General features: G+C 40.8%; 2 protein-coding genes across 8 annotated transcripts; one reads left to right on the top strand and one right to left on the bottom strand.

The window, feature by feature from the left end:
• Nucleotides 1-566: 566 nt before the first annotated feature.
• Nucleotides 567-10,499, bottom strand: LOC128682217 (zinc finger protein 58-like). Its single transcript, XM_053766818.2, has 9 exons — nt 10,242-10,499; nt 9,120-9,334; nt 8,537-8,641; nt 6,827-8,068; nt 6,183-6,272; nt 5,743-5,937; nt 5,198-5,299; nt 3,213-3,308; nt 567-2,151 (listed from the first exon to the last, which is right to left on the bottom strand). Exons 2-9 carry the CDS (start codon nt 9,267-9,269, stop codon nt 2,005-2,007), a joined length of 2,127 nt encoding a protein of 708 aa, XP_053622793.1. The 5' UTR covers nt 9,270-9,334; nt 10,242-10,499; the 3' UTR covers nt 567-2,004.
• Nucleotides 10,500-10,594: 95 nt separating this feature from the next.
• LOC128681914 (zinc finger protein 791-like) lies at nt 10,595-26,271 on the top strand. 7 transcript variants are annotated; one of them, XM_064436922.1, is made up of 11 exons: nt 10,595-10,839; nt 10,981-11,100; nt 11,859-12,667; nt 13,420-13,682; nt 14,819-14,891; nt 20,946-21,072; nt 22,171-22,248; nt 23,010-23,189; nt 24,094-24,195; nt 25,079-25,184; nt 25,852-26,271. In XM_064436922.1, the coding sequence occupies exons 1-11, from the start codon at nt 10,708-10,710 to the stop codon at nt 26,061-26,063; spliced, it is 2,202 nt and encodes a 733-aa protein (XP_064292992.1). In that variant the 5' UTR covers nt 10,595-10,707; the 3' UTR covers nt 26,064-26,271. The 7 variants fall into 7 exon arrangements, 5 of the variants coding, with proteins under 5 accessions (XP_064292992.1, XP_064292991.1, XP_064292993.1 ...); XM_064436921.1 differs by having other exon boundaries at nt 10,975-11,100; nt 25,852-26,269; XM_053766243.2 differs by having other exon boundaries at nt 10,596-10,839; nt 10,975-11,100; nt 25,079-25,174; nt 25,852-26,037.
• The last annotated feature ends 60 nt before the right edge of the window (nt 26,272-26,331 follow it).

Raw genomic sequence — 26,331 nt, forward strand, 5'->3', positions numbered from 1 at the left:
ATAATATGTTTCAGTATATCTTCTGACCATGTACTTTATTGTGTACTTACATTGTTATATTACTGATAAAAAGATATACATAAATTTATATTTAAAAAATGGTAAGCCCTTCTGACATAATAGGGACCAACACTGTTTGAATGAGTTTCTTTCGGCATTTCTTCTCAGCAGTGGTCGTTCCGAAATGCTAGTAGTTTGTAGCTTTGGTAAACATCATTTAATTTAGAATATGAATAAATGACTTTTGATTTATTCTACTCGTGTGTCAAATTTCATAACAATCGGTCTAGTAGATTATGCGTCACCTTAACAACAAAAACGTTGAGATCTAATTTTCAAATGTCGCTCGGCTAAGGATGTCCCCACCCCAAAAGTCCCTTCGGCAAAATCTATTATTTTCATAATCTATCATTCAAATGATTGGTGTCAAAACACACCAAAAAATAAATATCATAAGTAAAACTTTGCATCCGAGCGTGTAGGTGTCCGAATTCATTCGCTCTTTGCGACACGCTCGAATCAATGAAGTAACAAATCTAAGGAAGGCGGCTCAGTAATAAAAATCATTTTGTATCATTCAACACAATTTAATTATTTCATTAGCAATAAATAATTACAATAAATGTTCTCACACAGCACAATCCAAACGTAGTCTGCCAAGAAAGTGAAGAAAACTAATTTTTAAGCTATTTTTTAGCTATTGCAACACCAAATAGTCGCGATCGCGGTCGCGATTGGTTGATGAACACCCAGTGTTGCCGGCCTGTCAGACTGTAATTAGGATATTTTTCTAATCACTGCACATTTTCAACGGAAATACTATTACGTAATCTGTGACGGAATCTTGGAATTTCTTACAGGGTATGTCCAGGTTTTATATTCAGTAGGTACACTGGCCACTAATAAAAGAATAAATCAAAATGTATTCTAGGTTTAAATATTTTCTCATATTGACAGATAAGATTGCCGCCGATAGTCTTTAATATGTAAAATTAAGATTTGTCATTTTGGAAGTTCAATATAATTATTTTCGCTAGTTTTAATTTATTATAGACCAACTATTTAAACAGGGTATATATGTTACGGCTAAACCCTAAAGTGCTACATCAAGCAGTGGTTTAGCCGGGATTTGTGCAGTGAATAAAAAGTACCCCATTTATATCTAAACTTACTTTCCCTTTCCTTATACTACTTAATAATTTTCTTGTCCAATATTTTTGCTACCTTTGTTACTGTTCATAATAAAACGCGTGGTTCCTACAATACCTCCACGCCGTATCCTAGCGTGGATGTCGCACGAGACTAGTAAGGGACACAAGCTAGGCAGCTGATAGACTCCGATAGCTTTCCCAAAGAGGGCTGACGTCAGCAAAGCAATAATTTTAGACAAAGAATTGAATTAATGGAATCCATCGAAATAAAAGATTTAAATATATAGATTTTTACTTGATTGCATTATTAACTTAAAATGTAATGTTTACAAGATTTTTATGATAAAATTACATTATGCAAACAAAAAAGTTGGACGCTTAAACGACGTCTGATAATGATTTTCATAATGGATCCAGTGTGGCGAGCTCACAGCCGCCAGGGACGACAAAACATTAGGCAATGTAATCCTGCTCGTTATTCCCCGGTAACTATGTCGGGACTGTACAAAGGCGACACCGGGATTTGAAACTAAAATCTCAAAATCGTCTGTGCGCATATTATTGGCAAATAATAAACACGAATTTTAAAAGCCCCCGACTTATAATATTCATTTTGCTACAACTTTTGAACGACTGAATCGATTTTGATCAAACATATTTAAGAACCACCCCATAGAAATTAGCTATCAAATAAAAAACGGCATCCAAATAATCGGTTCACCCGTTGATGAGCTACGGTGTCACGCACACAGACAGACAGACACACTTAGCTGTGAAAGTTATAACACCTCTCTTTTTGCGTCGGGGGTTAAAAATCACGGGATCGTGTTGACTAGCTGCAGTGTAGTATAGTTTAGGGGTGCTTGAGCCTGGGCTTGCGCACGCGCGGCGGCATCGGGATCTTCATGTGCACGGAGCGGATGTGCACCTTCACGCAGGTTGACGTCAGGAACGACTTCTGGCACAACTCGCAGATGTGCTTGCGCACGCCCGAGTGGCTCTGCGCCGGAAATACAACTTATACTGGGGGGTGGGAGAATTGTGGAGCACATGCAATATTATGAGAGAATCAGTGGCCGATTTAAACACATTGGTGCCACATAACCTGTCCAATTGATCGATTTGACGTTGATGCAGTCGATGCAGGAAAAAATGACATTTGTATTGCACAACAGATAATTGTTATTGCCCACTGCCGACAAACGTGTTAATCAGCCGCCGACCCGAGACATGGCTACATTGCAAGGTTTTCTGAAAATAATTATGAGATGAAAAAAATCTGGAATCGAGCTGTTTCGATTACAATTTAGAATAGGGCATATTGCGCAAAGCTCAGCGCAGATGGCGCTACTGGTATAACTAAGGTACACAAACATTGCCAATGGAGGCAAAAAGCGCCAATCTTCAATATTGTTGCAGATTTACGACCAAAAATACCTTGCGTAGTAGACGCAAGGTATTATTTTTGGTGGTGCGAGTTTAAAGGAAAAAGCAAGGATTTAGTGAATTATCCTGAAAATAATAACACTATTTTAGGTTTTGTTCTGAATTATTTGGTCAACTGTGGTCATAAACTGATATAAACTTGATTTTCACTGAAGATCTTGCCTGTATGAAGTCCATATTTTAAAAGTCTTCACGTGTCTCAAGCTTCTTTTCGACCGCTTACTGGCTCGAAAACTTTACAGCGCGAGGCGTATCCCATAGTTTTCGAAGCTTTTTTATCGTATAGAAAACGATTATTCCCAATATTCCGGTATACTATATAATATGCTACAGTTTCGTATATTTTCACAAACGAATGCTTACACAATGAAAATATTAACAAAGTACTCTGAAATAAACGTTTCAATCGACACAGCAAAAGGCGGCAAAGCTTTTGTGTACCTAACATACAGCGCTGTGCTCCGGCGGGACAAATGTGCACCAATACTCCCTATTCGACGATTCCAGATTTTTTCATTTTATTTTTATTTAAAAAAAAAAGCACGTGTGACATGTGTAACAAATCCATTTACATTAAAAGTTAAATAGAAGCATGTAAAGCAGTCGCAGACTCACCAGCAGATGTCGCTTGTACCCGGCCCACTCCTTGAACGCCTTCGGGCACTCCGCGCACGCGTACGGCCGCTCGCCCGTGTGCACGCGCATGTGGTTCTGCGACAACACCGGATCATTTATTTATTTATTTATTCATATGTACACAAAACAGTAAGTTAGGTGGGTACGTGCACGTAAAATATATTAACATTAAATTAGTTTCTACGAATTAACCAAACTGACCAACAATATGTGCACTTATAATGAGGACAAACCACACAGATTGAGCTAGCCCCAAAGCGAGTTCGAGACTTGTGTTATGGGATACTAACTCAACGATACTATATTTTATAACAAATACATATATAGATAAACATCCAAGACCCGGGCCAATCAGAAAAAGATCGTTTTCCATCATGTCCCGACCGGGGATCGAACCCGGGACCTCTCGGTTCAGTGGCAAGCGCTTTGCCACTGCGTCACCGAGCTCGTCAAGTCGTCTTATAACATGTAAAATTTTGCTCACATCAAAACAATGCAATATATGCAAATGATTACATCGACTGCACTTTATATATATATATATATATATATATATATATATATATATATATATATATATATATATATATATATATATATGTTTTGATATAACTTTTGACTATGTACATTATGTACTTTTATATATTATTAGAAAGAAAAAAAAAACATTGTAAGAAACAATAATGGTAAGCCGATCTGGCATGATAGGGACCAACACTGTTCAAATGAATTTCTTCGGCATTTCTTCTCAGCAGTGGTCGTTCCGAAATGCCAGTAGTTTGTAGCTTGTGAGAAATAACTATAAATATAAAGATTGACGAGAAAAAGTGCCTGTGAAGGTCTAATTTCTGAATAAATGATTTGAATTTGAATTTATTCACTTCAACAGAATAAATAATAAATAATAATCTGAACTAGTATTGTAAATGCGAAAGTAAGTTTGTTTGTCACATATTCACGCTCTATGTGATAGATAGATAGATAGATAAATCATTTATTCGTACTACTGTTTCACACCAACATACAATAACAATCTTAAGAAAATTTTAAAGATTACAAATCTAACATGCAGTAAGTGTGCACAGACGCACAAACAGGCTGCAGCTCAGCTCCATGTTGCCCGGGGAGAGCAACCGCTGATTTTCAGCTGTCACCTCAGCGAGGACGCAAGCAAACATAATTCAATGATCAAATAGTGTAAATAGAAATTAATAATTAAAATTTAAAGGTGCTAATATTTGTACATAATACAAATGCGACAATTTAAATGATATAAAATATAAATCATGCAACAAACATACAAAAAAAATTATATAATTCAAATGCAATAATATTTAATCAACATATTATTATCTGCTCGACCAATCTTCTTGAAATTTTGCATACATGTAGTTTGAAGTATGGAGAAGGACAAAGACACCTTTCGTCCCGGAAAAATAACTGTTCTAAAAGTCTGTCTGTCTGTCTGGGAGTAGCCCCCGATTAGTAGTGAAGTAGTATAGTATATAGTAATAAGTATGGTATATGAATTATTATATACGTATGCGACAATGAATGTGTCGTGTGGCCCCGCCCTAGAATAGGACCGCTCCTCCACCTCATCCTGCCGTGGGTGTCGTACGATGCGACTAAGAGACACACAGAATATTCCCAAGGAGAGTTGACGTCAGGCAGGCGGCCGGTTGTAAAATTCCAGCCGAATATTCAAAATATTAAAGTTTTTTTTTTACGCGCATCCCGGGCTTCGGGGCTCACAGCCACGAACGCAACCGACAACATGCAGAGATGAAAGAGAGATTATAAATGTGAAAGTCTATTTGTGTTTTTCCGTCTTTCACGTCAAAACGAGGCGATTTTTGGCATGGAGATAATTGGAGAGCTGGGACGGTGACAAAGGCTACTTTTTGCCGCAGACAAAGTCGCGGACAACAGCGAGTTATAACAGAAACGCTTCTAGTGCTCACCCGCAGCAAAGTGGACACGTTGAACTTCTTGTTACAGTATGTGCACGTGAAGAGTTTCTCGCCGGTGTGCAGCCGCTGGTGGAGCTTCAGCAGTGACACGTTCTGTAACGGCATTGTTGAACTGTTTCATGTGGATGTCGTACCAGGTGATCAATCAATCAATCAATCAATCAGTCATGAAAATAGCCGATGGTCGTCTGCAAGTGATCAAACAAGATTCGCCACGAATCTCAAAAACATCAAACCTTCACCAAGGTGTACCTCAAGGATCAAACCTAGAACCTTCATCATTTAAATCTTTAATTCGTAACTTATGGACAAAAACTCACCGCGAATGTCTTCTCGCAGCCCTCGCACGCGCCACTTGCGGCTGCAGCTCGGCTCGTGTCGAGACTCTTACTACGTTATAATACTATTTTATCGTCCATTATGGAGGACGAGAAATTTTTTTTTGGGTACGATTGCGATCAAGGTTCGGTGACATATCAATCTAAAAATTGGAGAACATTCACCATTGTCGGCGACCTGTTGGACCCAGCACTCACCGCGAAGGCCTTCCCGCAGACCTCGCACACGGCGTCGCGCACGCGCACGTCGCTGACGAGCTCCCCGCCCGGCGCCAGCTTGCGCATCACCAGCCTCCGCTCGTCCAGCACGCGCCACGCGCGCATCGCACTCGCACTCGCACTCCCGTCCCGCTTGCGTCCGCGCTTGCGCGGCAACTTGTCTAGCTTGTCCTTCTAAATATACCACACTTTTGATATACATGTTACATTACTTATGGTGAAAAAATGCCTCAAACATACAAACTCACAAACGCTTACCTCTTTGTGATAATAGTATAGATAACACAAGCTTTCAAAGCTGTGTCAAAAATATAATCACACATTTTTACACTCGTCCTGGAAATCGAACCCAGGACCGCGTGGAGGTCGAATGCTTCCACTTTAGATAACCAATGAGATAAAAAAAGATAAAAACTCACGTGTTCGCCGGCGAGCGGGCGCCGCGCGCGCTCGTGCCCGCGCGCGCAGTGGTCGCGGAAGTAGTACGCGTTCGTGAACGTGCGCGAGCACTGACGTGCAAACTTTGCGTTAACATTGTGTTTATACAACCTGCACATGTTGTAAAGTACTGAACATGCTACACACAAACAAACAGACATTTTGAAAGCTATTTCCAATATACCGGTACATATGTGGAGCGGTGGTGGCGCAGCAGGTAAGACCGTCTGCCTAAGATCGAAAGGTCCCAGGTTCCTATCGAACGCGACATGAGTTTGTACCGAAACTGGTATACAAACTGATAATTGATTACAGACAGACAAACATCGAGACAGGTGACACTGAATAAAAACTTGTAAAAAATTGCATACAAAATGCTAATTTACCTACCCCCTGAATATCACCGTTACTTGAAAAAAAAACTATTTACCGATTTAGCCCAGTACATTCGGAGCAAATCGGCTACCATAGACGGACGGACAGGCAGACACACAATTAATCCTAAGTTAAGTTAAAAAAATGTCTCTTTTTCTTTTCGAGTCGAAATAACAAACAAATCATATGACTTTAGACCAGTTCCTGTGTGGAGCAGGAGAAGCACATGACAAGGCATCAACAAACTCACCTCCTCACATTTGAAGAAATTCAAAGCGGTGTGTTCCCCGGCCTCGTGTGCACTGAGCGCCGCGTGGTCCCGGAAGTGTTCCCCGCACTGCACGCACACGGCACTGGCGCCACACGCAGTCACGTGACGCTGGTACGCCGCGTTGCTGTGGAAGCTGACTGCGCACGCGTCGCAGTCGGTGGTCACCGCACTCTCCGTCCCGTGACGTTGCACCAAATGATACTTCAGCAGCTGCAAGCTCGCGAACGCGTCCCCGCAATGCACACAGTTCGATAAACTACATTTGTTCAAACTTGTATGTTTATCTAACGCTTTCTCGTTCACGAAACACATTTTGCACTCGACACACTTGAACGCCAGATCTTCGAAGTCTTTGTGAGCTCTTTTCTTATGCGCCTGCACACCTTTTTCGCCTATAAACGATTCGCCGCACAGTTCGCACCACGGAAGCAAAGATGCGTGTATTAAGCGCACATGAGACATATAACTAGACACTTTAGCGAAGTCCTTTTTACAATATTCGCAGATATATTTCTTCCCTTGATGGTATTCGTAGTGCAATCTCAAGCCGCATTCCCGGTTCGTGACAAAGTCACAGTTCCTACAATGAAATCTTTCTCTGTGTATCTTCATGTGCGTGTTCATTCTATTTTTAGCTTTAAATCTACTGTGACAAATATCGCATTCGAACGAACCGACGCTGGCGTCGTGGTACTTTTTAAAATGCACCTCTCTAGATCTTTTCGTTTTGAAATTCTTCCCGCACAGTTCACATTTGGTATCGTTCTTCGTGTATTTGATTTCCCTGTTCTTGAGCTCCGCGACCTCTTGCAGCTGCTCGTCTCTGCTCAAGAACACCACATCGAAATTGAAGCCGTTCACATCTCTTTTGATTTCGTCGTCGGTTTTACACTTTTTCGCTCCGCGCTCCTTTTTTATTTTGACACGTTTCTTTTTAACCTCTTTCTTGACGTTTTCAGCGAACACCGGCAGACATTCCACTTCTCCGTCGCTGTCAACGTCATTAGTGTTCAAATCTTTATCTGAATCGACTTCTTCCTTCTCTAGTTTTTTAGAACTGCCTAATGTGCTGAGGAGATAATCGTCTGAATCAGAACTGGACTCCTCTCGTTTTATTTCGACTTCTTCGTTGGTATCCGTTAGGTTCAGAGTAGTGATCTCCGCGCACGCGTACTGATGTTTCAGTTTCTGGCCTAGCTCTCGAAGATATTCTGGTGATAACTGGAAATTAGGTTTAAAAGATCTTTATAACAACGAAACACACCTATTATAGTACCTAAGTATTTCTTTGTGTGTGTGTGTTTCACAATATAGATTATTCTATTCTATAAAGTTTTGTCTGTTACTTCTTAACACATTATCTACTAAACCTCTGTGGTTTTTTGTCAGTGTTCTTATATTATGTACTATATATATTTGTTCTTTATATGTGAAATAAATATATTTTAAAAAAATCTTGAAATTTTACACTAAAATAAATTATGCACAATTTATCGAAGTCATTACGTTAAGATGTGTTGCTGAGCGTTTTCCAGGTTCTTCCTCAGGCGTTGAGCGTCGGAGCCGAGGGTCAGCTTTCCTACTTTTTCGTCTCCACTTCGCCGGTCGTCGGCATCCCTAGTTGTCAGACCGTATGGTACCGATTTGTGCAATAAAGTATTATCATATAGTATTGTACGACCAACTCACGGCATTGTGTAACGCGTGGTGTGCGCGGCGCGCGCGGCGACGGAACAACGAGGAGGAGCGGAGCCGCGCGCGGCAGTACACGCACAGCGGCGCGGGGCTCGCGATCTGATGAGAATAATAAATAAATAACAAAACTCAACGGCCCACACTCGGAGGTGGTGCGGTAGGTTGGGGAGCTCCGAAAAGCCGCCCGCATTTTTTCCAGGGTATTGATAGTACAGTGAGAATAATATAATTATGTGTACAAAAACTAAGTGGACTATCAATACCTAGGCGCCTTCTTCAAGAGGAGTTCTTATGAACTTTACCATACTATTAGTAAAAGTATGTAAAAAACAATAATGGTAAAACCCATCATTGTTTCTTGCATGTTAAGCACCCACACTGTTTTTCTTTCAGCATTTCTTCTCAGTGCGAATTAAACTATTATAATTTATATCAATATTCACAGAAGCGGTGATGGTGTAATGTTTAAAACCTCCCTGCCTACCTGTGGACCGAAAGGTTGAAATCCTACTGTACCGCACATATTTATATATCAATCAGATTCATGCTACAAGTAACATGTAGCATGATGACTTACAGTGACCCCAGTGATCTCCATGAAGCTCTCGGCCAGGTTGTTAGCGTGCATATCATGCAGTGTGACACCTGTGGCCAGACATCCCACGCACACTGCGCTGCCGTCTGCCCTAGAGTCACTCGTGTCGTCCGTCACGAGGACTGACCACATCTTGACCAGATCACACCGATAAGATCCTATTTGTACCTAATTGAGATTTGTCGATGGCAGGTTATCTGAAACAAATAATCTTCATTATTTACTATTACTGTTTTATTACAAAATAATGACGATGTATATTTGTTACTCTTTCATGCAAAATCTACTGAACGAATTATTAAGAAATTTGGTACACAATATTTATTTATTTATTTAGTTGATACACAAACAGATTACAATCAAAACAGGTCTTAAGTATAGGCATAAAGAGAAGTTAGGCACTAGATTGTATTTTACATGTGTATATAGAATACATAATACATATAATATCCCAAAATAATACATAGAATATTCCAAAATTCCCACAGGAAGGATTAGCTTGTCTTTCCACCTTGTTGTAGGGCGACCTCGCTTCCTCTGACCATATCTGGGATACCAGTGGGTTACCTGTTTACTCCACTTAACTACTCCAGATTATCCTCTTATTCTTAAGCTAGGATTCTACCGAAGAAACTTTATATGCAGGTGGGCTTATGCATTAGCACCGTCTCGCTCAGTCTCCTTCTTTTATATGGCAAAGTGAAGTTAGAGTGAACAATTTTTTTTATTAGTATTTTAGCAAATCAGGACAAATTAACAGGGCTTAGACACGGGACCCGGAAATATCGATATCGGTCATTACCGTTAGGCTACATTTGTGATGATTAAATGCCACTGTCAACACTAAGCTTAAGACATTTATAAGGTGGATAGGCCATGGCACAACGGGGATGCAATTGTTGAAGTGTTTTTAACGATGAGTTCCCACTTCTTCTTCTTCTTTGCGCGCCGATGGCAAAATGTTCAAACAGTTCTCACTGAAGACAAAGTTACAGGTTTTTGGTCACCCATCCCGCAACCGGAACATGTGAACCAGACATTAAAATGTTCTTTAACCGCTACCGCTGCATGCCTAGCGTGCTAATTAGCTATTAACACACACACCACAGGGAAAAAAATGACTGAAACATATTTGCATTATATTGTTGGTTTTTATCTACCTTCCACAACGTAACCGTCGAATTAACGCATTACTCATATATGTTAGGTATATTAAATTTTAACTCTAGGCTTAGAAGAAATAAATAAAAGCGTCTTCTCTAACAAACGACGTCCGATCCGCCGAACTCCACTCCGAACTTCCGAACCGAACCTTCAAATTGACGTTGTCATTTTTGACACGAATAACAACATAAATTGCGTTCCGTACGTTCCGTATCACGCCCCAACGCCAAGTGATTGCATGTCAAATTGCAAAGTTTGTAGAGAAATGTTAATTTGACGTTTCGATTTGGATGTCAAAAATTACTTCCATTCATGTCAAAAAAATATTGTTTATGTTTTGTTGTGATGATTGATTTTTGGCTTAAATTATATTTTCCCCCAACTTAATGTGTAGAAACAACACAAAATGTGGTCAGAAAATACGGATAATAAAGACGCACCTCTAGTGTGCAGAGGTTGCTTTGCCACGGGCACGAAACTCCACAATATTTACGAAAACAATTTGGCTGAGAAATATCTTCATCATATAGGGATTTTGGTAAATTTTTACACATTTATTGCAGCTTTTTAATGTTATTATCTTCTTTTAATATAATTTCACTCTTATTTTCTTTACTTTTTTACTTCCTTTTGTGGTCCTAGGGCTCCTTCAGTGATATTAACTTGATTCCAGTTGCAGGACAACTTCTCCCACTACCTCTGCAGCATTTGCCGATCTCTAGTGCTGAAGTTCGCGAAGTTCAAAGAGAGCTGCCACAGAGTGCAGGAAGTCTACGAGTCAGCCAGCCAGGGGGAAGCTGTGAGTTATTACCAGCTTTCATCTTACTTTTCCTCTTTTCGAGTGTGTTAATTTCTAACACTGGTGTCAGGTTTTGTTCAAGTCGCGGCACGTCAAGTCATCTGACGTGACTTCTACGACTGCCTCGTCTAGTGGCAAGTAAACTGTAAACTGTATGCATACAAGTACACTGTCAACCAGTGTGCAGGTTTTCTCATGATGTTTTCCGAGAAGCAAGTGTTGGACTGTAAAACCTATACATGAGTAGGATTACTCATAGCGTGAGTAGGATTCCACCCTGGGAACTATTTATATTTTTTTGTTAGATACACAACAAATTGTCACTAAAATACAAAGTTTAGACTAAGATACTAAACGCGATCCCTCATGGGAAACAGTTGAGACAAGTATGTGTGAAATGAAATGGGGGATAAATTGGGAAATAATAAAAAAATGATTTTTCATGCCTTTTAATGTTGTGTATCAAATAAAAGGGCTTGTTATGAGGATCTCAAATATAGTTTTGTTGTTATTGTAAAAAATACAGTTTTGATGTTATTCATGAAAAAAGACGACTGACTGCTTTAGTTAATTCTTGCTTTTAATGAGAAAAATTGGATCTCTCTTTGTTAATGATTTTTAAATTGGCCGATAGATGGCGCTAGTGATTTGAAATATGCGCGCTGTTGGTTAAAAAAGCGTTGTTTTTTCAATAATACTCTCATACACAAACTCATACTTTGATCTTTGAAACTACTGAACTACTGCTGACATTTCAGCTGTCATCAGAATTGCTGCTGGATCTGAGTCGACACCATCACAAGCCCATATACACACGAACATCACCTGGATCGCTGCACACAGAGTATGTAGACACAGAAGCCGAAGTCAAGCTAGAACTTAACGAGGACTACACTGATGAAGCGGAAGATACCAAAACGAAACCAGAAGACATTATATTCATCAAAAATGACGTAGAAGATTTTGACAGAAAAGACATAATAGACAGTGACAGAGAGGACATTAGCAACGCAGAGACAGTAGTCGCATTAGACCCAGTGGAAATCAAAGTGAAACGGGAGAAATCAAAGAAGAAAAAGGAATTAATAACGGTCAGAGTGAAAAAAGAGTTTGGTCGCAAATCGAAAAGTGCCGATGACATTAGGAGAATTGCCGACACGCAAGGCTTCGATGTTGTGTTCCTGACTAAAGAGGAGCAGCTCGCTGAGGTAGCGGAGAGAAAGGTGAAAAAGATCCGGTGTTCTAGAATCGGTTACAGCAAATGTGACTTGTGTGGCAAGAATGTCAAAGGAGACGAACAAACCAACAAGCATTACGAAATGTTTCACGATCCGTCCGTAGGACCAATGGAGTGTGACATATGCCACTGCCGCTTCAAAGATCGTAGAAGACTGAACGCACATCTACGGATACATAGAGAGAAGTTCTTCTGCCGCCATTGTGATTTCGTAGCGAAAGGAGAGCCGTGCGTGAGGAAGCACTACGAATGGCATAAAGGGACTAAGTTCAACTGTCAATACTGCGGGCAGACGTTTCCCAAACTGACCAGCTGCTTGTCTCATACGCGGTAATGACATTGAGCTAATTAATTTAGTATGCTTTTATTTGTACTAAAGTCATTTGCCAAAAAAGGATTGGCCGATTGGTGCACGTTGTCCCGCTTTAGAATAGGACCACTACAAATGGATGTCGTACGAGGAGACTAAGGGACACATGCCTTAACAGCTGCAACAATAGCATCCCCAAAGAGTGTTGATGTCAGGCACGCGGGCGGTTGTAATACCATAGCCAAATCTTCGTTTATTGGTTGTTTTTTTACGTGAACCCTTCGGGGCTCTCAACCACAGACTCGAATGAAACTGGGAACACGCGAGGATGAGAGAGAGAGCAAAGGATTGAGCACAACACACAAAGTACATTCAGTCACATATTTATCTATTATTATCGCATAGTAATATTTTCGCGAAATGACATTTTACCGAAAAACGTTTGGCAAAAAGTTAAATGGAAAACAAACATTATTTTTCATTTTGGGCCTGTGACAGTGACACACTTGCGGAACCGGATGTTTTCTGTTTTATTTTTTGGTGAAACCTTTTGTTACATGACGTTTTTTTTACTAATGCTTTTTAGGTTAAACCCAATTTTATTAATTCCCAATCAATGACATTTCTGTAAATATATTTTTGTATTGTTGGTATTTGAAAACAAAACGGTAAGCCCTTCTGGCATGATACGGCCGACATCTAGTCTATTGAAGCCAATGTCTTTCCTAAAAAAAGGGTTCCTTCTCTTTAAAAAAGAAGTTATATCTTTAAGGCTGAAACACGCAGAGGAGCTACCGTGGTGTGAGATATGCGGCGAGTCATTTATAGGTGAAAAAGGAGTTCAAACTCACAAGAAGTTGGCCCACAAGAACACAGAAGCGGGGAGCTTCGCTTGCGAGGAGTGCGAAGCGCACTTCTTGAACGAGAACGCGTTGGAGAAGCACCGCGGCCTGAGGAGATGTGATCTGTCCAATTGTGTGCAGTGCGGGGACGCGTTCGCCAGCCTTCAGCTGCTGAAGTACCATTTGGTCCAAGGTATGTTGTGTGAAAACTATTCAAGTAAATAAATATATTAGGACAAATCACACAGATTGAGCTAGCCCCAAAGTAAGTTCGAGACGTGTGTTATGGGATACTAACTCAACGCTACTATATTTTATAACAAATACATGTATAGATAAACATCCAAGACCCGGGCCAATCAAATTATTTTGTTTTTTTTTTTTAGACTTGGTACAGTCAACAGCACCTACCCAAGTTCATTGCAAAATCGTCCCTATTACCGCGCCATAAAGGTTCATGCAGGATAACTTAATGTGCTGTTGACTGTACAAAGGTCGTCTGCATGGGTGCTTCACTCCCGTCTATGTCAGCCGCCAAACAGCGGCTTGCATTGTTGCGTTCCGGTTTGGGGGAGAGGGCAGTGTGATTACAGGGTGCTGTGGCAAAAGATTCCCGTTGATGGGCTTTGGTGACCGCTTACCATCAGTTGGGTCGCATGTCTGTTTGCCTGCTTGACAGTAAATAATGTATACTCCGGTAAAACCATTATAAATTATCTGCAGCTTCTTCGGGAATCACGCTTTGTAATGGTGAAAACCACACGAAAATCCGTGTGAAGTTTTTGAGCTTATCGCGAACAGCCAGACGCGGCACATGACTTTTGTTTTATTGTAACGATATTATAAGCTTTATGTGTATACAGGGTTACAGACTACTGGGGTACATCAAAACAAGCAACTTTTATTCTACGATTTCTTGTGATACGTAGTTTTTTTTTTCATATAAAAAAATACAATCTACTTTGCGATTGTACACATGTTAACTGTATGTAATAGCCGAGCGACACGAGACAGTACAATAGCGTTATCGAGAACAAAAGATGTTAGTTAGACAAAAGTCGTAGAACAAAAGATGTTAGTCTCTACGTACCTTATGCGCCTTTGGAAGGTTATGCGTTAGATACCTGTAGCACAGATTCCAATAGGAACCTATTTCAGGAACTTAGTCATTACGCATTACCAAAATGTAAATTTCGTAAAATTAGAACCCTAAATCCCTGTAATAAGAGAGAGAAAATAAACGTTTATTATTATTATTATACCAGTAACCATGTACATATTTATAAATAGATAAAATACACTTGATTACAAATAATGTGACGACGCCAGGACACCGCGCGAACGCGCGCGCGCGCTGCGGCGACTGCGGCGTGCGCTTCCACAGCTCGCTCGCGCTGCGCAGGTACCGGACCTCTGTTCCAATGGATTTATTATACATCTTACATATTATTTATTACATTTTTTCATCTCATACTTATTATCAAAAATAAGTTTGTTTTTTTTTTTTAAGTGTCAAGCTCCATCGTTTGTCATAACGATGATTTTGCCAACGTCAAGGTTGAGATTGACACGGAATATAACATGTTATAATGATATTATAAACACGAATCAGTGTGAAACCTAAAATATATTATACATACATACGGATAAAGTAAATAAAAATTATAAGTAGATATTATTATTTTGTATAAATTTTGCCAATATAATTATAAATGGGGGGAGAAAACTAATGTTAAAAGAAAGTGCATATTTACAGGTCTTGGGACATAAGGGGGAAGCAAGTCGTATAGAGATGGTGAAGAAAAATAAAGTTAAATTTATATAATAAAAATCAATTTAAATAGATGCTTGAGTATTTTCAAAAAACATAATTTCTTGCTTGTAACAGTGGGGTGTGTTGATTAATTGAGAGTTGCTCTGCTGCTCTCTAATTAAAATACTGTACGTCGGCGTGAGACGTGAAGAGATGACTTGATTCAGCCGAACTGGCACGGTCTCGACAGCTCAGTCGTCAAGAGCACTGTCCCGGACAGACGGGGGCGCGGGTTCAATTCCCGCTCGATTCCAGATTTTTTTCACCTCATTATTATTTTCAAAAACTGTACATTGTGTGGTGCTGTGCCAAGCCAAGGCATTAGTTTACAATAGCGCCATCTTGGTTTGATTTGAGGCACGATGCCATCTACAGCTACGTCCTTTTTTAGCATTACCTACTCTTTTCTAGAATACAAAGTCAAAAACATTGTAAAATCTGTGTACATGTACAGACATACATACAATATATATATATATATATATAAGTAAGAGTTTCAACAGATTGCCCTTTCACGCGTGCAATATTTTTCAATAACAAAATTATCAATTTATTATATTATAATAGTATTATCTTAATTTTAATAAAATTACATTTACATATAACCATAGAAATCTTAGTTTTTTTTTGTTTTTTTTAGTATCATAATTAAAATACTCATTTATATCATAGAATACTTGTTGTAAAAGCCATTTTTTTAGTTTCTGTTGAAATTGTTGGCAATTAGAAATAGATTTAATATCTATTGGTAGATGGTTAAAAACTTTAATTCCATTAATAAGTGCACTTTTTTGTATGTTTCATTATTTACACTCGGCAAATATAAATCATATTTATAAAAATCTCTTTGATTTATGAATATTATGATGAATATTATGATTTACAAACTATAATTTTAAAAAAAGATATAACTAAAATATTAAATTTTAAGTTTCATACAAACGTGCAACTCGTAATTGAGTTAAATAGGGGGTCTATTTAACTCAATTACGAGTGAATTTTTGAGATAAAAACTACCCTATATTGTGCTCTGTAACGTTCTTAACCTTACACAGAAAATCACATTGAAATAATAATAACAGATAAACCGTTCCGGGGATTAGCCTAAATGAACAGACAGACAGACAAAAAATCTAAAAATAATTGTTTCGGTAATGGGATCGGGTAAACGTCACCATACAAATTGAAAAATGTAATTATTTTTAAATTACAAACAGACACTTCCTCCCTTATTAATAATAACGTTATTCTCTGATTAGCCTCCTTCAATGTCAATGCTGAAGAGAAACAAAGGAAAACTACTCCAAGCGTAATCAGAGAATTAAATGTTTATTATTAAGGCGCACACTGGTTCGAAAATCGTATATGGTGGACTTAGGGATCAAAGTGCAGCTATCACGCTGATTTTTTTTTTACATACTCCTTTTAACAATAGCTTTGACTTTTGTTAATAAGGTTTTTGCTAAAAAGTGCATTTTCATATTTAAAAAAAATACTGTTTATTTTTTTGTATGGAGAAAAAGTAATAATCATAAAAATCTTTGAAATGGTAATACTGTTAGGCAGGGCGGCTAGTAGGCGTTATAGTCCGCACAATTCTCAACATTTTATACCTTGAAGTCATATTCATATGTCTGCCGCTTTGGCGTCCACAGCGCTTGGAAATTTTCCTTATTAAATATATAGGCATCATAAACTAAATTACCGTACCCATACTACGTGACCCGTTCAGAGGCGGATGGGGAGTCTTTTAAAATACCCGTACTTGATCATACGAAGGCTGGGGGGGAGGTCAGGATTACGATGAAATTTTTGATTGAGATGAAATTTCATACTATTAATGATGAAACGATTATCTTTTTAAAGCAAGACCTTTGCGACAAGCACACAAAATTTATACCGTGCGAGAATTTTATACATTAGATATTGACTATGTTGCCCAAGAAATATGAAGATATAGATGGTAGCCCTGAAAAGAGCTTTTGTAGAGCTCTGAAAAGAGCTGTTGTAAAGCTAAGAAATATGAAGATATATATGGTAGCCCTGAAAAGAGCTTTTGTAGAGCTCTGAAAAGAGCTTTTGTAGAGCTCTGAAAAGAGCTTTTGTAGAGCTCTGGAGAGAGCTGTTGTAAAGCTCTGAAAAGAGCTGTGATATTGTGCACACTAAAGAGATGATTATTCCAAAGGATTTGTCTTATCCACTGAAACTTCGTCGATCTCCATTTCTGCTTCTTCCTCTACCGCTGATTCTAATAAGTCAATAGCTTCTGAAAATAATTTTAATTTATTGAATTTTGCATACTTTGGCCTGATGTGTGATATATATGGATCCGAAGTTATTAAAAAGTTATGAAGAATGTCTTCATTATTCTGAATCCTTCCCATTTTCCGAGTGTGTTGCTCCCTTGTATTTCTAAATTCCTTATTTCTTGCTTCGGATGCTTCTTCCGACATTATTCCAATAGGCAGACAAGAGAAATGTCGGCAAATATCAGCCCCATGTATGAGCAGCTTGTGCACACTTGCTGGCATATTGTACCATGGATAGAGGTGTACAAAAAGTTCAGCTGTCTCTCTGCAATATTCCCGGAATTTCTCGATGTTGATGGCATTCCCAGAGGATATGACCTGCAAGATCACAGCGAAATGCCTAATGAGATTCTCATCAATCTTCGTAATCTGTGCACTCTTCTGGTATTCTCTGAAAAATTTTCTTGCAGTGTTGCCATCGTTCGTAGTTCCGAAGCCCTGTTTAACAATATCTATCAAGAGTCCCATCTGCTCTTTGAATTGTTGTTGCGTGAAATCCTTCCTTGCTTTCTTGAGGTTTTTATTTTCACCTCGTGCACACCACATCTCGAAGTCCATATTGTACGATATGTGCAATAGACACTCCATGCTTCTGATCCACATGTGAAGTGTAGAGAGTCCGTACTGGTACACCTCATCCCGAACTGGTCTTGAGAATACTTCTGGTAAGTTATTCATTTCACTGGGTTTTGCCAGACATATATTGCAAGTCGCTGCAGATGGAGTATCGGTGATGATTGTAGCTATCTTGCCATCAATCATCGTCATGTGCAGATCATGACTGATCTCGACTTCCCCGCATCTTGACACAGTCAGGTTTCGGATTTCTTCTTTCATCGCAGCTTCTTCTTGTTTGATGAATTCGCTGGTTTCCTTTGCGAACTGAAACTTCACTGGTCTACAGTAAAACGTGGAAGAAGGTTTTGGATTTTCCCAGATCAGCACATTGTCAGACTCAAGCTTTAATGGCACAAGACTCGTCATGAATACTGATGAATCATCGAAGTCAGGTTGCCCGCTTTTCTGTCTGTAATTACTTTGTGCTGAAGATCCGTCGAATCCCCATTTGCTGGTCATTTTTAGATGTCCATCTGGGAGATTTAGAGGTTCGCCAACAACTTGCAGGATCCTCTGTACAGTCAAATTCAGTAATGACTGCAATTTCACCTTTGCTCCATCTTCAGTTACTTCAATATCAGACGTATCCGGATAGCATTTCTTCTTAGCTTTCAACAGTTTGTAGTACGAAGGAAGCTGTGCAGAACCTTCGTAGTTTGTCAAGAAAGCCCTTAGCGTCAAATATCTCCATTTTGACAAATCCAGTGAAGTAGCAAGGGCCAAAGCTTGATCTTCCTCGAGAGTTTCCTTCTTCTCCTTGTGAAACAAATATGTTTGAACTTCGTGTGCTCGTTCTGGGTTTTTCATAAGGTGCCCAATCACTTGGGCAAGGTCGATTTTTCCTTCCGATTTCAGGTTAGAGACGAGAGCAAAAGACAACTCATCTGCTGTATAGTCAGTTAATGTACCTGACCGTCTTTTTTTTTGCTTGTTTCCCAGGTCAGAAAATGGTTTTCTGACCGGACTTTCTGTAGAAGTGCTCATATCCTTTGTAACAGAAGATGTGGATGGAGTGACGTAATCTGTAGGCTCTGGTAGCTGATTTTCTTCCTCTATGGTATCTTCAAAAATCTTCGCGAGATTCAGGTTATTGCACACAGGCCACTTGATTCTTTCCTCTAACCAGCCCATATGTTTATTCATAAATGTTTTCTGAGTTCTGTTTGCCGCGGTCCATCTGCGATTCAAGTTGACAGTGATGGATCTTGAAAACTTTAATATTTCTTCAGAATCTTGGTCACAAACACTGAGTGGAATACCAGCCAAAATCGCTTGATGGAGCCTTTTATAATCCTTGAGGTCGCCTTCTCGTAGAAATATGTAGAAGTCCAAGTTGGTTCCAAATCGAGTCATGGTATGTAGATGATAATAGAGCGTCACTGATTTTATGGAGATGTATCTTCTTCAACAGTTCAATTGGTAGTGATTTTTTTATCGTACGCGCCTCTTTTATATAATTTCTACCTGTTCATGCATCACACTTTGGACGAGATTACGGGCTCGACCAATGAGAGTCGAGTATTTTTTTAGTGGAGGGGATGGAAGAGCGCTATGGAATCTAAGTAGTATAATTTTCAGTGGAGGGGAGGGCTCTGGTAATCTGTCTGGCATTCAGTCACTTTTAATGTATGGTACTAAATAATAGACGTATAAGAATATTAAAAGTGGCCGAAGTTCTCTGTTGCATTTTTAATAATTTTTCTGTGACGATATATTATTAAAACATGCAAACATTTTTGTTTTGTCCATTTTTGTTTGAAATCTAGACAGTTTAACTAATATACTTGATCTACAAAATATAAAACAATGTTTCCTGTCTAGACTATTTTTATTATACTCGATCTAGAATATTTATATTTAATATATATATTATATTAATAAGATAAGGGAACGTACCCATACTACGTATAAAAGGATCCATTTTGTTATCCCCGCCCCTCCTCCTTTTCTGTGATCCTCTGATTCTCTCTGCGATATTGTGTACGTGATGATGAAATCCCCCCCCCCCCCCTCCTATGATCAAGTGCGGTATTTTAAAAGACTGACCCATCCGCCTCTGAACGGGTCACGTAGTATGGGTACGGTAATTTAGTTTATGATGCCTATATATTTAATAAGGAAAATTTCCAAGCGCTGTGGACGCCAAAGCGGCAGACATATGAATATGACTTCAAGGTATAAAATGTTGAGAATTGTGCGGACTATAACGCCTACTAGCCGCCCTGCCTAACAGTATTACCATTTCAAAGATTTTTATGATTATTACTTTTTCTCCATACAAAAAAATAAACAGTATTTTTTTTAAATATGAAAATGCACTTTTTAGCAAAAACCTTATTAACAAAAGTCAAAGCTATTGTTAAAAGGAGTATGTAAAAAAAAAATCAGCGTGATAGCTGCACTTTGATCCCTAAGTCCACCATATACGATTTTCGAACCAGTGTGAGGCGGTTCAAGTTTATTTATTGGTGTGATTAGACCTTCATATGCACTTTCTCACGTCAAATTTTAAATTAGTTTTATTTCTCAAAAAGCTACAAACTACTGATATTTCGGAACGACAGCTGCCGAGAAGAAATGCCGTAAGGAACTCATTTAAACGGGGTTGATCCCTATCATGCCAGAAGGGTTTTCTTCTTATAGTCTAGCTAAGCCTATCGGTGACATCTACATTTAAAATGACGACGATTGTTGAGTGTAACTCCCCGTACCATAGACACAAAGAGGCGTGCGGTGCGGCGGCGATGTGCGCGCAGTGCGGGAGCGCCTTCTCCAGCGAGGAGCTGCGCGCGGAGCACGAGGCGCGGCAGCACCCCGCCGGCGACCTGTTCCGCTGCGACGAGGTGAGCGCACTGGTGGTCGGCTGACCTCCGGTGGGGGGCAGCCGGCGACCTGTTCCGCTGCGACGAGGTGAGCGCACTGGTGGTCGGCTGACCTCCGGTGGGGGGCAGCCGGCGACCTGTTCCGCTGCGACGAGGTGAGCGCACTGGTGGTCGGCTGACCTCCGGTGGGGGGCAGCCGGCGACCTGTTCCGCTGCGACGAGGTGAGCGCACTGGTGGTCGGCTGACCTCCGGTGGGGGGCAGCCGGCGACCTGTTCCGCTGCGACGAGGTGAGCGCACTGGTGGTCGGCTGACCTCCGGTGGGGGGCAGCCGGCGACCTGTTCCGCTGCGACGAGGTGAGCGCACTGGTGGTCGGCTGACCTCCGGTGGGGGGCAGCCGGCGACCTGTTCCGCTGCGACGAGGTGAGCGCACTGGTGGTCGGCTGACCTCCGGTGGGGGGCAGCCGGCGACCTGTTCCGCTGCGACGAGGTGAGCGCACTGGTGGTCGGCTGACCTCCGGTGGGGGGCAGCCGGCGACCTGTTCCGCTGCGACGAGGTGAGCGCACTGGTGGTCGGCTGACCTCCGGTGGGGGGCAGCCGGCGACCTGTTCCGCTGCGACGAGGTGAGCGCACTGGTGGTCGGCTGACCTCCGGTGGGGGGCAGCCGGCGACCTGTTCCGCTGCGACGAGGTGAGCGCACTGGTGGTCGGCTGACCTCCGGTGGGGGACAGCGAGCGGTTGTTTGTAACATTACGAAATATCACAAGTGGGGAGGAGCCGCAGTAAATGGATTTATTTTCCTCGTCAAAAGTGCTAAGAAAGCAGCACGTAATTAATGATGTTTGTGAAACTGCTTGTGCAGTCTGTGTGCGTGGCGCGACTTTGCTATTTACGTCTGGATAAATTGTGATATTAAATTAGCCGAACTGGTATGATCACGATAGTTTATTGGTCAAGTGCACTGTCCCTGATAGACAGGGGCGCGGGTTCAATTCCCGCTCGATTATAGATTTTTTTCATCATTTATTATTTTCAAAAATAAATATGTTTACTGCTTAGTATGGACCGTTGTGTGTTATCCCTTTATATAATGTGTGTTAATGTGTGTTTATCGTCAGTGCGACAAGACATTCCCGAGCGTGTACTACTTCCGCGAACACTACTCGCGGCGACACCACGACAAGAATTGCTCGCCGGTGAGTCATTGCTTTTTTTCGTTTGTTGGTTTGTTACCTCTTCACGCCCTATCTACTCGACCAATCTTCTAGAAATTTTGCATACATGTAGTTTGAAGTACGGAGAAGGACATAGGTTACGTTTTATCCTGGAAAATTATCGCGGACGAAACCGCGGGCAAAAGCTATTTTAAATCAAATCATTTATTTATATAAACTTTATTGCACAACATAAAAGTTACCAACAGGTGGACTTACGCGTGTTTAAAAAAGCAAACAATAGGCATTCTGTGTGCGCCAATCCCTGGAACCAAACTGAAGGAGACGAGGTCGGCGCTGCTGTGAATAAAAATAAAAAGATATATCTTAAAATATTGTATAAAATATAATAAATATACATAGCACATCGTTGCGTCCACACCTTCTTTGTGTCACGCGACGTGTACATTATCCTCGTGTGTTTCCAGTTACATCCGTAGCTGTGACGCCCCGAAGTTCCGAGTTTGCGTCAAAAATTCAACCCTTAATTTATAAAATTTGGCTAAGCTTTTTTAACCGGCTGCCTACCTGACGTCAGCTCTCTTTGAGGATCCTATTTTTGCCTGTCAGCTGTTGGGTAATTTGTCCCTTAGTACGACATCCATAGGAGCATTTTTAGTGGTCCTATTCTAGGAACCCATACACGCCAAATGTTAAATGTGGGATAGTAACGTGCCACGTGTTTGTATATCTGGTGGTAAGCCTTCGGGACAGCTTGCACAAAAAGGTTCGTTATGGTGCAGGAGGGCAGACAGCGGCGGCGCACGCGCGCGGCGGAAGAGCGACGCTGGACGGTCGCGGAGGGGCGGCGCGTGCTGGAGCGCGGGGCGGGGGCGGGGTCCGGGGAGGGGCACGGGGGGGAGGGGGCGCCGCGCGGGGGCGAGCGCTGCGCCATCTGCGAGCTCTGCGGGAAGAGTTTCTCGGTAAGAGCTACTTATATCGGCTCCACCCTGTCGCCGAACAGTTTGCCAAAGTTTAGCGGATTCGGTATGATATTCATTGCTGGTTTCTCAATGCGGTGAATAAAATAGTTTATGCTGTCGCTACCCACGCCACGTGCACATCGCCGCTGACGCAAAAAGCCAACTATTCAAATCACGAAGAAGATTCACGGCACTACGGTCGACTCACAACAGAAGCTGACAAGCCTAGACCGCGCAGACGGTGTGTTTACGATTGGAAGCATATATACAACCTCCGACACGACACCGTCTGTCGCGTGCGGTTCCCCGGGCGCTGCACCTAGCCTGGCGGGAAGACCTTCCCTTCGGGGCAGTCGAGCATAATCACCAAGCTCCCGCTACAATACTAACTAAGCAATTTTCCCGACAGCATGGAGCTGGCATTATGTACTTGCAATGTCGTATCTTTAACACAGTGTTCGTTGACGTACGAATCCGAAACGGCTTTACCTGATTGATGAAATTTTATGTAAACCCACACAGTAGGTCTGAGAATAGATTGTCACCTTTTTCTCTCCGACGTTCATACATAAAATCGTTGGTAAACGCTTTACACAAAATCTTACAAACTATATAGATACATACATATTGGGGTAGGTCTTTGTGTGGATTAGCGATTCATTGAACAATTATCGCTAATCCGTACAAAGAAAAAAATATGTATTTTTGTTTATCCTACTTACTAATGTTATAAATGCGATAGTTTATTTTTGTGTGATGTGTATGTTTGTTACTCTTTCACGCAACAACTACTGGACGAAATTTGGTACACGAGTAGAATATAACCTGGAATAACACATAGGGTACTTTTTTACCCCGAATGGTCCCGGGGCGCGGCACTCGCTTGCTACATATCTGTCCGCAGAGCGTGGCGCTGCTGAAGTACCACCAGCGGCTGCACTCGGGCGAGGGGTTGCTATCGTGCTCCTTCTGCCCCAAGAAGTTCAATGTCCCCGTGCTGCTCGAGGTAACACCATACTAAATCAAATCATTTATTCGGAAATTAGACCTTCACAGGCACTTTTTCTCGTCAATTTTTATATTTACAGTTATTTCTCACAATCTACAAACTACTGGCATTTCGGAACGACCACTGCTGAGAAGAAATGCCGAAAGAAACTCATTTGAACAGTGTTGGTCGCTATCATGCCAATATTTTTGCTCTAATAATTCGATATTGACAAATCTCTACCTGGATGGCAGAACTTGCTATGGAGAGAGGTGAGTGGAAAAATAAGGAAATAAGGGTGGTGGGGGCTTTGCCCAGCAGTGGGACACAACACCTACTGGCTAAAAAAAAAATTCTTCAATAAAAAACACTGTCCGTCGTAGACCGGGTCCGTGTCGTGGGCCGGGTCGTGAGGTTCCCTCCATTATGGTTGAGCTACGCGATGGCTGTCCCATGGGTCAACTCGTGAACGGTGCTGCCAGAGGGAACTAGTCATCTCGTTTCTCATATATTTTTATGTAAGTTAATTGTGTTTCACATCGATATATATATATATATATATATATATATATATATATATATATATATATATATAATTATAATCAGCACTCGGATCACAATCATAACCTGTTTTGATATAACTTTTTTTTATGTACATTATGTACTTTTATATATTATTAGAAAAAAACATTGTAAGAAACAATAATGGTAAGCCGATCTGGCATGATAGGGACCAACACTGTTCAAATGAGTTTCTTTCGGCATTTCTTCACAGCAGTGGTCGTTCCGAAATGCCAGTAGTTTGTAGCTTGTGAGAAATAACTATAAATATAAAAATTGACGAGAAAAAGTGCCTGTGAAGGTCTAATTTCCGAATGAATGATTTGAATTTGAATTTTAGAATCACATGCGCGTGCACACCGGCGAGCGGCCGTTCAAGTGCACATTCTGCCCGAAGGCGTTCAAGACGGCCGTCAACTTCAAGCGGCACCATCTGGTGAGGGACAGTACAATAGACATGTCATTATCTTACCGCGCTGGTAATGGGGAGTTGGAGCCATGTCCCATTGCTGCGTTGCGCTCCGTCACGTTGTTAACGCAGAACGACGTAGAAATGTAAGACTCCACGTCACATGGCAGTATTAAAACCTATAGAAAACAACGGAGCTGCAATGTGTTGCGTCGTCGTAATGGAGCACGACTGAGCAATGAGGTTTATTATTCATATATTTTATTTTTATTACAAAAATAATAACGTTTCTTTACGATATTAGTATAAGTTCAAGTAAACTAACTAACCATTTGAAGCATTCTTGAATTGTCTTTTTCTTGAATGATCTTTTTCTGATTGGCCCGGCTCTTGGATGTTTATCTATATATGCATTTGTCATAAAATATAGTATCGTTGAGTTAGTATCCCATAACACAAGTCTCGAACTTACTTTGGGGCTAGCTCAATCTGTGTGATTTGTCCTAATATATTTATTTATTTATTCATAGCGCCGAAGCTAACATTGTAGAGGTCTTTTTTATACCATTTTATTCTAAAAAATAAAATTGCCGCATCTGTTATTACTTCATAATTTCATATAGATACTTCTAATTGTTGTGTCCATCTGTCCGTCGGCCGATAGCCTTTTGACACCATAGACACAAACACAGCACACTCCGCAGGTGCACTCGGGCGTGCGCAAGCACATCTGCGAACTGTGCCAGAAGTCGTTCCAGACGTCCTCGTGCGTGAAGAGCCACATCCGCTCCGTGCACATGAAGATCCCGGCGCCGCCGCGCCGGAGGAAGACCAAACCCAAACACGATTGAAATGTCCACTTTTAATAGAAATAAATTTATTATTTTCAAGTCTTCATATAATTAACAAGCATTGATGGGCTTACACCCAGTATTTGCCCAAAGTTACGGGCTGCGCGTTTGCGCGGTAAACACGTATTGTATTGGTGTTCTGAGATTGAGACAGCCTCTGCTTAATTCAGACACCATTCTCTTGCGATCTTTATACTGTGTACATAATAATGATTGATTAGATTAAGATTGTGCTGAAGAATAAATAGTTTTGAATTGTGTGTGTATGTTTGTTTTAGTGGAATTTTACAACTCTATTTTGAGGCACCATGTAAAACACGCAGACGTCATTGC

The sequence above is a fragment of the Plodia interpunctella genome, chromosome 29 (assembly GCF_027563975.2).
Source record: "Plodia interpunctella isolate USDA-ARS_2022_Savannah chromosome 29, ilPloInte3.2, whole genome shotgun sequence".
NCBI lineage: Eukaryota > Metazoa > Arthropoda > Insecta > Lepidoptera > Pyralidae > Plodia > Plodia interpunctella.

Bases quoted from the DNA above. Each gene is read 5' to 3' on its own strand.
- LOC128682217 (XM_053766818.2), bottom strand. From the start codon at position 9,269: ATGTGGTCAGTCCTCGTGACGGACGACACGAGTGACTCTAGGGCAGAC. The intron at 8,069-8,536 runs GTGAGTTGGTCG...CCTAATTTCCAG, and splicing joins ACCACGCGTTACACAATGCC to TTATCACCAGAATATCTTCG. The intron at 2,152-3,212 runs GTGAGTCTGCGA...TTTCCGGCGCAG, and splicing joins GGTACAAGCGACATCTGCTG to AGCCACTCGGGCGTGCGCAA.
- LOC128681914 (XM_064436921.1), top strand. From the start codon at position 10,708: ATGTGGTCAGAAAATACGGATAATAAAGACGCACCTCTAGTGTGCAGA. The intron at 10,840-10,974 runs GTAAATTTTTAC...ACTTGATTCCAG, and splicing joins TTCATCATATAGGGATTTTG to TTGCAGGACAACTTCTCCCA. The intron at 13,683-14,818 runs GTATGTTGTGTG...TGACGACGCCAG, and splicing joins GAAGTACCATTTGGTCCAAG to GACACCGCGCGAACGCGCGC.